This window comes from Neophocaena asiaeorientalis, unplaced genomic scaffold, assembly GCF_003031525.2.
Source record: "Neophocaena asiaeorientalis asiaeorientalis breed wild unplaced genomic scaffold, Neophocaena_asiaeorientalis_V1.1 scaffold44, whole genome shotgun sequence".
In the NCBI taxonomy this organism is placed as follows: domain Eukaryota; kingdom Metazoa; phylum Chordata; class Mammalia; order Artiodactyla; family Phocoenidae; genus Neophocaena; species Neophocaena asiaeorientalis.
The window spans coordinates 350,192-363,570 of record NW_020173678.1 but is presented as its reverse complement, the minus strand read 5'-3'; the positions used below and the strand labels follow the sequence as shown (position 1 = coordinate 363,570).

The following is a 13,379-nucleotide window of genomic DNA, read 5'->3' as shown; positions in this document are numbered from 1 at the left end:
GCCTACTTTTGTCTCTTCCCACTATAGTTCAAACTCCATCAGTAGAATGTGTGTCCTGTTGTCCCCTGTGTCACCCTAGTGCCCAGAAGAGCCTGGCACAGAGCAATTGCTTCATCGGTATCGGGTGACTGGAGGGCTGAATGCAGTATGAAGGGCAGGCTCTGAGGGCGTCACTGGTAAGGATTATGGGGGCCACGGCTCAAGTCCACTGTTGTTAATAAGATGTCACCTACAGCGGACTGAACCCCAGACTTGCTAGTGAGCTGCCGTACTGTCGGATTAGAGATTTCTTTCCTCATCCGTGTTGGTGTAATTCTCGGAACGCCACAGTTAGCAGCTACGGAGGAGACAGAGCAGGAAGTTCTTAAATAATCACTACTGTTTATTCTCTATTAGGGTTACATCCTCTTTATTTATTCCCCTTCCCTCCCAATTTCCCTTCCATTAAAAGAATTATTGATTGATTGATTTTTTGCGGTACGCGGGCCTCTCACTGTTGTGGCCTCTCCCGTTGCGGAGCACAGCCTCCGGATGCGCAGGCTCAGCGGCCGTGGCTCACGGGCCCAGCCGCTCCACAGCATGTGGGATCTTCCCAGACCGGGACACGAACCCGTGTCCCCTGCATCGGCAGGCGGACTCTCAACCACTGCGCCACCAGGGAAGCCCTAAAACAATTATTTATTGATTTACTTATTTATTTAACTGAAGTCTAGTTGATGGTACACATATACACATTCCTTTTTTATATTCTTTTCCATTACGGTTTATCCCAGGGCATTGGATACGGTTCCCTGTGCTGTCCAGCAGGACCTTGCGGCTTATCCATCCCGTATGTAATAGTTCGCATCTGCTAACCCCAAACTCCCAGTCCGTTCCTCCTCCCCAGTTTTCCTGCTTAGAGTTTAGGGTCTGTGCCACTTGGAACTGATGAGATATTTATTTCCAATGGAAGTTTTTTTCAGTGACTCCCAGCAAGTCCCAAACCATTAGCCCAAACCAAGGGTCAGCAAACGTCTTCTATAAAGGGCCAGAGAGTAGATGTTTCAGGTTTTTGCAGGCAACGCGTGGTCTTTGCTGCAGCCATTCTGTGCGTACAGTGTAGCAGAGGCAGGCAATACCGAAGTTCGTGTGCTTGTGCTGAACGAAAGTTTACAAAAGCAGGTCTGTGGGATTTGGCTCATGGGCCATAGTGAGCTGACCCCTGGCCTAAATCGAAGTCAAATTTTTTTTTTTTTTTGCGGTACGCGGGCCTCACCGTTGCGGCCCCTCCTGCTGCGGAGCACAGGCTCCGGATGCGCAGGCTCAGCGGCCACGGCTCACGGGCCCAGCCGCTCCGCGGCATGTGGGATCCTCCTCAAGAGATCCTCCTTCTCAGGATCAATCACATGAAATGAACTGATCTTATTTTTTTTTTTTTTTTTTTTGCCACATTGAAACAGCATTTAATAAAATGCATAAAGCTAATTCATGTACTGCAATACTCTATATACAAACACAACAATGCAAATTCTTCGAGACTGAAGACATTGATTAGATATAAAATTCAGTTTAAAAAGAACATGCTGTGTTTTAAATGCCATCGCATAAACAAAGCTGATTTCAAGCTATACACAGCTTTCGACAGATTTTAAACCTGGAATTAAAATGTGATGGCATAAACAATATTTTCTATATTGTGAAGGGCAGAGGTTACAGAAACGGTCCCAAAAATCTAACACCCAAATTTTCCTTTAACACACTTCTTTTGAAAGGGCTGGTAGTACAGCTACATTTTAACAGACAGCTCCAAACTACAGGTAAAAACTATGGTTTGTACTATGAAAAAATGTGCAGTTTTCAGTTATAAAACTAGTTGAACACTGGTTTACAAGATAATTGGGAGAACGGAGAGAGTGTAGAAAAATACTCCAGCACTTGATGAACTGATCTTAGATTTGAAGAAATAAGGTCTTTCTCACTTGGATTTTCAGATCAAAGAGTGGCCAAGCAAAACATTCATCTAAGTAAGAACTCTGTTGTCTATGATGCAATGACTGCAAGGACTGATGAAGCTCATAGCATCTGTATCTTGGGTGCTAAAGGTACGGATTGCTTTAACTTTCAAACAATAGGAACATTCATGGAGAGTCAACTGACAATGAAAAGTCAAGTAGGTTTTCATGTTTGGACCATGATGGCTTTAAGAATTATTTTCTAAGTCATATCTCCTCTATCCTAGATAATCAAGAATTTATTGACATAAGGCTTCCCTGGTGGCGCAGTGGTTAAGAATCTGCTTGCCAATGCAGGGGACATGGGTTCAAGCCCTGGTTCGGGAAGATCCCACATGCCGTGGAGCAACTAAGCCCGTGAGCCACAACTACTGAGCCTGCGCGTCTGGAGCCTGTGGTCCGCAACAAGAGAGGCCGTGATAGTGAGAGGCCCGCGCACCGCGATGAAGAGTGGCCCCCGCTCGCCGCAACTAGAAAAAGCCCTCGCACAGAAACGAAGACCCAACACAGCCAAAAATAAATAAATATTTTTAAAAAAGAAAAAACTTCAAAAAAAATAAAAAGAATCTATTGACATAGAAATTATCAGTGAAAGTACAATTTTAGATTATTAGGTTCTCTTTGAAAGCAGTTATAAGAAAGGTGAAGAGGAAGATTTTCATACAAATCAGGATCTTTCAAGGTGAAAGATCTGTTAACACTGCTTTTCAAATTATGTGTTTTCAAATATATGTTATCCCAGAAAAGCCATTAAATATTTGATTCAATCCAAGAAGCATTTATTAAGCACCTATTATGAGTAGGTGTGTGGAGTTACAAGCAGCTCAGGCTGGGAACAGGAATGGGTCCCTGGCGGAGGGTCTGACCACTCACAGCTTCCTGGTGGAAGACACAGGGCGCGTTCAGTAGACTTTCATTCCGTTTTAATTCTTTAGTCCCGTGTGATGGCACAGTACCCAACTGGGACATGTGTTTTTTGGGCTGGGAGGTTTGTATTTTGCAGGCAGTTCGTCAGAAAGGAAGTAGGGAGGGAGGAAGGGAAGGACAGGTCGTCGCCTTTGGGCATCTGGGCCTGGACCGGGACCACTGCTGTCTTGAGCTCCTGACCACAGATGGGTAAACAGCCTATTCACATTCCTCTGATCAAGAAAAGTACGGGCCCACACAAGATGTAGACCAAGATCCAGCGAGCTGGGGACAAGGTCTTAGCCTGTGTGGGGAGCACAGTTACCCGATTTAAAGGTAGTTGATGACACAGCAGGAAGGTGTGGCCGGCAGGGAGATGAGCCCCTTCCCTGCTACCCTTCCTCCCTCTTCCCTCCATCTCTGGGAGCCTGACGCTTTCTCTGGGGTGTCCCCAGATACACAAGTCGCAGGTGTGCAGCCCCATGTTTGCAAAGCCACTGCCATCGACACTTCTAACCAGGGGCTGAAGGGAGCCGGGACCCCCTTGTAGGCACCGAGGGGGTGACAGGAGCTACTTTCCATTCCTGCCCTCCTGAGAGACAGAAGGGAGGTCCCAGGCTTTTATTCGGCTTGGAGGGCTCGGAAGCAAACAGATGATTAGCAACAAGTGTTTTCCCAATGGATTACAAAATAAACAGGCTTTGGGTCTCCCTATTCCCCCTAATGATCATGAATTGTGCTCACAATATAAAAACACTCGTAGCCCCGAGGTCCCCCGCAGTCCCCTCCCGTCCCCAAACCTGCTAGGTGGCTCTCTTGCACATCAGATTGTATTTGGGAAAGTTTCCCGCAGAGCTTGAAAAACAGGAACTTGGCACCTCTGTGGGTCGTAAATCAGAGCTGGATGGAAAACCCCTGCTTCGGACTCCCAGTGCCATGGAAGCTCTTACTGCCCTGCATGAAAATAAACGCAGGAAGTTCTGAGGGTGCTTCAGTGGAGCTAAAATAATTACACATGGGTAAGATCATTTGATGTCATTCCTTATTTGGCCACAGGTTTTCACAGAATGAGGTCATACAGTGACAGTTTTAATATCAGAACAATGACACTTCTCATTGTTACCTGGCTGACCCCAGATTACAGGCTTTTTCTTTTGCAGAGGGGCGGCCACATCCCGTCTGCCCCCCACCCCCCTCCTTTCATCCCTCTACGTTCTGAACTCGTCCTTCTGTCCTTCTGGGCTCTCATGTCTGTGACTCTCCCTCGGCACCCGGTTCCTACTTCTTGTTCCTCAGTACTCACCCGGGGGTCAGCCCTTCATGCCTTTGTGGACAGCACCCACATCTAAATATTGCACCTTCCACCAGCTTCTCTTTGGCCAGTAACATCCTAGGCACCAATGTAGCGGAAGAAGGTGGCTGCATTTTAGGGTTGAAAACAACCCAGCTCCTCGTTTGAGTTCCTCTACATTAAAACAAAATAAAGCAAAAGTGAACAAAGAGAAAATGAGCTTTTTCTCAAAAGCAGAAACCACGGAGGCGCGCTGTTACTTTTTGTTATGCCACGGTGGTTTTTACAGATGTGAGGTTATCACATGACCCGGGTGTGTTTTCTTGCCTTTTCTTGAGATGTATATAGATCTCAACTGAAGCTGGGCAAAAGGGAGGGTTCGTCCCAAACAGGCAGGCAGCATGGGGATGGAACAAGAAAAGCAGATGCGGAGCTTAGCATCCACCTCTTCCTGTGTTGCTTTGCAGTCTCTGTACTGACCCGAGTGAAACACACGGCTCCGTGGGGAGATGGAGCTGGGTTAGCATCCCGGCCTTGCCACCCAGCAGCTGGGCAACCTTAGGAAACCGCAGTGATTCAGCCGCAGTTTCCTCATCTGTGATGCGACAGTGAAAAATAATGCCCACCTCCGAGGCTTGTTGTGAGAATCAAAGGAGGTGATCTGATTAAATGACGGCTCAGAATGGTGCAGGGCACAGTTATGGTTCTCCGTCCTCGTCCTTTTCTCATCAATGACACTGGGAGTGGGTGCACGGGTGGGTGTAGGAGATGGGAGGCCTCCCCTGGGTACTTGCACACCTTCTTCTCCTTTAAGGGAGGTAGGAGGCTGGGTGAGCACCGGCTGGGCATCGCCCCGGGAACTTGGCCGCGATCCAGGCCACACAATAATTGTAGGAACATTTGACACTGGAATAACACAAGGCCACACGGCAGGGACAGAGGGGAAGTAAAAAGTGCTACGGCCACACCAGGGGCAGCGCGACACGTGTTTCCACGCTTATTTATAGAAGCCGCTCCACCTCAGTGGCAGAGAGCTTTTGACAGTCCTAATTTATTTCTGGGGAAAATCCTTGGGACAAGATCTTTTTCTTTTCTTTTTTTTAAGTAGCGAGTACTTTAGTAAGTGGGCCGATGGCAAAGGTAGGTGAGCCGAAATGACAGGCACAAAATGTCTTTTTTTCGTAAACATTATTGCCTTGGATTCGTAGATAGGATGTTATGAATAGTGAATGCAGATACGATGTTTCTTGAATGACTTTGTGATAAAATAAATAGGGAAACTACTGGTCGGACTAAAGTATGAGAAAATTAGGGGAGCTCTTAAAGGTACAACACGGTCAGGACCAACATTTGGGTGGTGATGATGGTGACGCTTCCTGTCGAGAAGGTGTACAAATAAAGGTTTAAAGCCCCCGATTCTTGTGTATGTAAGGCTCAAAGAATTTGTATGCTGTGGATGTCGCCGAGGTCCTGGGCAATCGACACCTGTTTTAGATGTCAGTGGTTATAACCGATCACTCCCACGCTCGTTGGGACAAAGAATGTTTTTGTGTTTTGGGTGCCACTATTTAAAAAACTGTCTGTCACTGTTGCTCCTTTTGAGTCCTGAAGAAAAGGCTCAGTAATGAACACAGGTCCTGCAGGACGCCAGGTCTGTGCTTGCAGGGGGTTCAAAGCACGGGGTTTAGAATCAAACAGAATCATGTGAACCCTGCCCTACTACTTACTGACTATAAGACCCGGGCAAGTTACTTAACTTCTGTAAATGTCAGTTTCCTTGTCGTAAGATGGGGTTGGCTCGAGGATTCAATAATATCATTTTTGTATATTACGGGAAATGCTGAGCTTTTGAAACAAAGAGACTCCAAAATACAGTGGCCTAAATAAGAGCAGTTAATTTCTCTCTCACCTGAGTCCACATCTTGGGTCCAGGCAGGGAAGGAGGTAAGAGCCAAAGTCCAAGGAAAGTGGCTAGTCTCTGACGCTGGAAAAGGGTGAGAAGTGGGAGGATCGTTTCCGCCCACGTTCCACCACCATTGGCGCATCTTTGGCACATGATCACACCAGCTGCAAAGAAAGCTGGGAAATGTAGTCTTTCACTGGGGAGCCATGTGTCCAGGAAACCAGGAAGGATGGATTTTGGGGAGACAACTAACAAGTCTGTCACAGTATGTAGCTCACGATGCCTAGCACATAATAAATGCTTAGAGAGAGATGCTGTTATTTTCTTGAATCATTTCTAATATGTGTTCTTTGGATGCATTTCCTCAATGAGATCATTTCCTGGAACGTAGTAGATGCTCAGTATTTTTCAGGTGAGAAATACTGGGTTAGTAAGCAAACCGTTTTTCTTTCAGTTAAGACGTTGCTGTGGATGGCGTGGGTTTCTCCAGTGCAACCTCTTTCCTTTTCTTTTTTCTTTTTCTTTTTTATAAATTTATTTATTTATTTTTGGCTGTGTTGGGTCTTCATTGCTGCGCGCGGGCTCTCTCTAGTTGTAGCGAGTGGGGGCTACTCTTCGTTGCAGTGCATGGGCTTCTCATTGCGGTTGCTTCTCTTGTTGCAGAGCAGGGGCCCTAGGCACACGGGCTTCAGTAGTTGTGGCACGTGGGCTCAGCAGTTGTGGCGCATGGGCTTTGTTGCTCTGCGGCATGTGGGATCTTCCCGGACCAGGGCTCTAACCCGTGTCCCCTGTATTGGCAGGCGGATTCTTAACCACTGCGCCACCAGGGAAGCCCCCAGTGCAACCTGCTCTCTGTTGCTCTCTGTTGTCAGCTGGCAGGGCGTGCTCTTAAAGAAGGGCTGGGAAAGCAACCTTCCTGGGTCACCTCATCTGACCTCAGGGCATTGTGGCCCACAGAGGAGGTGTATGTGGGGAACCAGCACCTCCACCACCACAAGTTACCTCTACTCTATGGCAGATGCTGGAGAAGCAGTTTTGAATGAATGAATGGAATTTTTCAAAAAGTCACCCTTGGAAGGACGCCTCCTGTCTCCCCTTGGCTTTATCTCAGAGACGTGGTCCTGGGGACAGTCTCAGCCCAGTGTCCCAGGGAGGCTGGGCTGGGGTCCACAAGACCTCTTGGGGCACCCAGGGTCCGCCCCATTCTGGCCTCAGCTCAGGAGGGGAGCGTGAAGGGCCCAGCAATCACCAGTCTACTGGCTTCTTGACCGTTTAGTGTCAAACTCACATCAGGGATACTCAGCGATTAGTCTAATTACACCCCTTCTGCCTCTTCCCCTCTTTCCCAGCAACAATTAAATATGCGACGTTTCACAGACTGGTTCTAAGCTTTTCTACAAACAAAACCACCATCGCAGCCTGATCTCAGTCACCGAATTATTAATTCCTCACTTAACATAAAACAAATGCCTATGTGAAACAGTTAAAGTACTGCAGGAATATTTATTTTGAGTGACTAAACCATACACTTCCTGTTCAGCCTTAAGGAAAATTGGTCTTTATTATTCCAGGGAAATGTCAAGATCACTGAGTGTCGTAGCATTTTGACCTGTGTTATGGAGAACAAACTCTCCACATGGTTCTCATAAAAATATACATCAGAGATGGCTTCAAACCGAACGTCAAACTTAGTTAAAGGTACAAACCTCTTCAAAGTTTTTGTGAATATCGATAACAATCAAATGCACATCAGCAAGAAGCTTTTTTTTTTTTTGCTTCCCCCCCTCAGGGGCTGCTTCATGATGATGGATCCAACAACTTTGTGCGAGTTAGAAATTCCAAGTTATGTGAGTGAGCTATCTGCTCTTCAGAAACTCCTCTGCTGGGTGTCGGGCTGGGCTTCAGAAAAACTCCCCCTCCACCAATTTTTTAACAAATGTATATAACCACTTATAAAAACATTAAAAAAATTATGTTCTATGTCTTCCTTGACCTGTGTGATGATTACCTGGGTGTATACATATGTAAAAGTTTATCAAACTGTACATGTTTCTATATGTGAAGTTAGTTTCCAACTAAGTATGAACATATACATATTTTTTCATATGCCATTTTTTCATAAGTATGAATACATACATATTTTTTCATATGTCAGCAAGAATTTTTTTTTTTAAGTTCTTCCTAGTAAGAGGTTGACAAGGGAGACGTGTTTTGTGGGCCACTATTTAGTTAATTAAAAATCTTAACTCCGCAATCTACTAGACTCTAGGTATGGCGTTTTGGATCTGATTCCTCGGTATCCTTTGTTGGGACCATAAGAAGAATCAGTGTCTGCCTGGCAAAGGCATGACACCTACTGCTGGTCTTGGCAGGGGGAGGGAGGGGAAAGCAGGGTGTGTAAGGGGGAGGGATGGACCACCATATATCATAAGCCTTAAGTGTTTTGTGGCCCTTGCACTATTTTGTAATAGAGATACTTGTTAAATTCCAAAATGGATTGTGGAGGTATTTTCTTGCTTCAAACAGCTCCAAAGGCTCAATGGTATTGAAGGGGGCTAGGGACTTTCCCGGCGGTCCAGTGGTTAAGACTCCACGCTTCCAATGCAGGGGGCACGGGTTTGATCCCTGGTCGGGGAATTAAGATCTCACATAACGTGTGGCCATAAATAAATAAATAGCTAAATAAATAAATAGAGAAGGCTAATGTCTAGAACAAAAAGATGTTAAATTTTAGGGTTAAACTCCAAAAAAATTTAAAGGCTTTTATCAATCATATCACTGATAACACTGATATCAAATATCAATAACTTAGTACCCGATGCCTGATTTTCTTTTCCTTTTGAAGCAAACCCCTCGTTTAGCGACAGCATATCGTCACGTTTAAGGCTGCGGGTCTAACGCCGCATTTCCCACTGACTAGTGTATCACTTTGAACAAGAAGCTGTAAGACCTGGGTGATACCTCGTGGAGCTGATCTGAGGATCAAGTGAGTTAACCAAACACCCGGCCACGTGACTAGGGCACCGTGAGCTCTACAAAGATACTGTAAGAGATTTCTGCCAACAGTTGTTAACAGTTAATGATACAGATGGCTTTGTTTCACGTATGGAGAGGTGACGCACAGACTGAGTCCAATGCTTCAAGTATCCAACTAAAGACAGTGGACCACCTGAGAAAGCATCTAGAGAAGGAAAAGTATCTCTTCGTGTGGAATTCTTTGGACTCCATTCCTAGTCGAGGATCTCAGTTACGTAGAAGCTTTAGAACCCGACAGAATGAGGACACCATAAAAACTTCTAAAAACGATCGGGCTGGGCATATCAACATTTATTGAAATACTGAAAAAAAAATTCCATTTTGTTGAGAAATTCCTGGCAAGAACCAACAGGACAATTTGATTTCACTGATACAGTAAGTAATGTCAACAAGGAACCAACTTCACACACTAAACATCTGCATGGGTTCAGATCCAGGGGAGCAGCAGAAGATCCGTAAGACAAATATTCAGACGTGACAGACTTGCTGTTTATAAACATAGACTAACGATAATAAACCAGGCCAAGCCCCAAACCTTCGTATTTGAGTCTGCTTTTACAAATAGATCCCGTAGTTGATAAAGCAGTTGCTAAGTCGATGTCTGGTTGTAAGCCACTTAACGATGAACACTAGAGAAAATCCGCTCGCGTGCTTCGCATGGGCCACGGACGCCAAGCGGCTGGCATTCTTGTTTATCAGCTTCTGCCTTTAATGGCACCAGCGGCGTGGCTGTAATCTCCGTGTTGCCCCTCTTTCTAGCTGTTCTCATGGTGTAATTTACTAGGTCAACAGCATACCCATATGTGACATTTTTTGGGTGTTAATAGTCAGTGGGGAATACTGTCTATTTCAAATAAAACCTGGACTTTTGGCATCAATGTATCTGTTTTTTACAATTTTTTTGCAATGTTAAGGACCCTCCGAATAACTATCCCCCAAATCTCGAAATTGCTTCCACCCACGTTCCACACCCATTGATGGAACCATTTCGTTAACTGTTGACACTCTTCCCCTCCGACCTGGTTTTTAACTGGGGAGAGCAAAGATGCCGCTGTTTCATTTACTGCTTTGGATATGGACTCTGTTTTTCCGTTGTCCTCTGAGCCACGGAGATGACACGGGTGACCAAGCTTTGCACGAGGGGCCGTGGACGCCCGGCTTAGCTGATGGCTACCCTTCGCATGGACGCGTATTAGAGGTGATTAATAAAAATAATAAAATAATCCTCTTTGTACACACAGAAGTAATAACTAATATCTTTGGTATACAACATACAACGCTTGGAAAGAAAAACCAGGTAAGACTCCACCCTTGTTAAATTTACTTGAAAACAGAGGAGGTTACAAGTCACATAATTTACAATAGATATTAAATAAACTACAGTAAGAATTATGAAGATTTACAGACATTTAATCAAGCGAATGATTTTAATTCATTAAGACCCCTCTCTGTCTCTGAACTATGTTCCGCTAACTTGACATGCTACAATAAACACATATATTTGGTTTCTTCAGTCTTGGCTCTCTTAGACAAAGGCGAAACCAAGGAACAATAAATTAGCATTATAATTGTCTACAGCTGAAACTATGATATACAATATAAATAAACTATTCAAAAGCCAGAAACATTTATGAAAAAATTAAGGGACTAGGAGATAACTTTCATTTTTTTTTTACAGTTTCTACAAGTGATTTTGCCGCCGATAATCTCAAAAAAAAATTAAAGTCTAAATGAGATTCCCGTTTTTGATTTTAGTGTCTCACGACATATAATAACTAAGTACTGTTAAAAATAATTACCAATCAGAAAAATAACATTAAGGTAATTACTGCTTTAGCTCTTCTGTCGTATCACACGTTCCCCCCTCCCCCTAGAGGACCTAAAGAATGTAAACACTCTAATTTTATTTGACTTTAAAGTATTAATACTTTATTTTAAACAAATGTTGATCCACATCTGCACAGCTACCTTTGAGAATTGTGAAGTAAGGCAAGACTTCTGTATCTGTGGCATCGCCTGTTAATAATACTGACAGCATCGTTTGGAGAGTTTGTTTCGCAATTCTCTGTCCTCCAATTTGTTCAACAGCAGACTTTTAGACTTAGAAAGGTCAGTATCACTCTCTTCCCTTCCCTTTTGGGGAAGATTTGAATCGCTTTACTATCTTTCCAGGCCATACGTAAAGATCACCGTTTCCCCTCTGCGTTTAGGGGATGATCAATTGCAACGAGTCAATTTATCTGCGCATCCCTTCCTTTATTTTGCGTGGCTTAACATGCTTCAGTTTTGTTTTGAACTATTTAGAACTGTGACTACTTGACATCCCAGCAAAATACACTTCATGTTGTATTTTTTAATGAGCTACAAACCTTGATGGTTAAAAAGGCTGATGTAGTCTAACAAGCCTTTCTGCTGGAAATTTTTATGAAATCCTACAATGCTAGAGCTAAAGCTTTCAAAGTTTGTACTCGTTGCCCTTAATATTAATTAATGCCTTATATAAGATCAGAAGAGGGATACTGCCTGCTTTTTTTCTTTTTTTTAACATGAACACATGACAAAACAAACCAGAACATAGTCAAAATGGCAAGCTAACGTATTCATAGACTGTTCTTAATAGCTGTTTGCAGGTCTAAGACACAGATATTGAAGATTAGGCTTTTCATGATTTGGTGGAGCTACTAGTGGGTGTGGCTGAGCGCTAGTCCTTAGTACAGATTCCTTGATCACGGGACAGAAGGTGCTGCGTCCTGGAAAGGAAGAGGGAAGGGGCTATGATCGGTGCAGCTGACGAACTCTTGAGAATGGTTTCAGTTCAGCCTTACCGCGGAGGAATTCTGGAAGCTCAAATCCCCCGCTGCAAAAGCCTAATGGATAACACAGATCGGTTCCTAGATTTCTTCACAGCGGAGATCAGTTTCACTATACAAGAACTGTTCTGTCCATTTTCATCCTGATGTGGTGTTGGGAGCCACCTGTGAGTTCAATTCACTCCATTCCAACGTCTTTTATGCGGAATTCTTTGGGGATGTGACGCCTTTGATTCCCAGTCTGCAATACAAATACCCTGGATCCATCATTTATTGGCTATGAAGTATTTGATTATTATGCTTTATTAAATTCAATATCTTTTAAACCAAGTGTTTCATTCGCGTTGCTTGGAGCCATTCAGAGTATTTTATTTTATTTTTTTCCCTTTCTTCCTGTTCTTCTTTCCCCCCACCAATCTCTTTGGGTTTTGGAAGCCGCGCTCCTAGGGGCTGTAACTAAGCCCGTTTTGCATGCAACATTTCAATCAGCAGGTTGTTGTAGGGGACATCCCCGTTCAGGTGCTTGTAGTAGAGGTATTCCTCGGCCTGCACGCTGATGGCCCGGATTTCAGGTAGTCGGAGTAGCAGCTGCCCGAATTTCTCTGTTTGCTGCGGGTAGTTGCACATTGTATAGTCCAGCAGGGCCGCGTTAACTTGCTCCTGGACACCTTCGACCAGCTGGAAGTTCTCCAGGTTTTTGACATCTGGATTTAAAAAAAAAAAAAAAACAAAAACCCCACAATAATTCGATGATGTTTTAATCCCTGTTTACCCCAGCAGTGTGTTCAGTTAAAGGAGGTATTTTCCTCCCGACATAAAGCAGACTTGCTACAATGCTCGATATTCAGTCAGCCCCACTCACCAAGCTTCCCGGGAAAAACGATCACAAAAGAGCTTTAGAAGAATGTCTTGTTGAAATTCTGCCTACACCTCCAAATCAACTAGACACCAACGGATTCTGAGCAAGGTCAATTCTTTTCATATCTCACAAAAGGAAAGGTTTAAGGATTCCTAAAGCAGAGAGATCATAATATATTGCCAGCAAATGAGTCCCTCTAGGAAGACCTATCTTAACCCCGTATATGACACAATTCATAGAATTCTGTATTAATTTTTCTGACCCAAGGTGAAATCTGTGTCCAGGGTATGATGTAGTTAATTCTAATAAAAAGTGACAGGGTTCTTGTTTCTGTTTGACATTTTCTAAATGATTCTGAAAGCCTTTGACTTGTCTAGCCTATGCTAATGAACCATCTGTACACTCCAGTGACTGCCAGAGGAACAGTGGCTGCTGGGAACGCTCTAAAATATATGTCTCAGTGACTAATGATCTTTATCAAATGAAAGGCTTGTCCTTTAGGCAGAATTCAAGCCAGGACGGCCGGCACCCTTTAACCTCAATGTGGTTTCTAAAGTCTGATACTTCACACTTTTCTCTTCCT

General features: G+C 44.2%; 1 protein-coding gene across 1 annotated transcript in view; it reads right to left on the bottom strand.

Moving 5' to 3' along the window:
• Positions 1–10,791: 10,791 nt before the first annotated feature.
• Positions 10,792–13,379, bottom strand: part of NR5A2 (nuclear receptor subfamily 5 group A member 2) — a 126,565-nt gene continuing 123,977 nt past the window's right edge. The window contains exon 7 of the mRNA XM_024749636.1: positions 10,792–12,641. Within this exon, the coding sequence (XP_024605404.1) occupies positions 12,394–12,641 (248 nt within the window). The 3' untranslated portion in view covers positions 10,792–12,393. The remainder of the gene's footprint in view (positions 12,642–13,379) is intronic.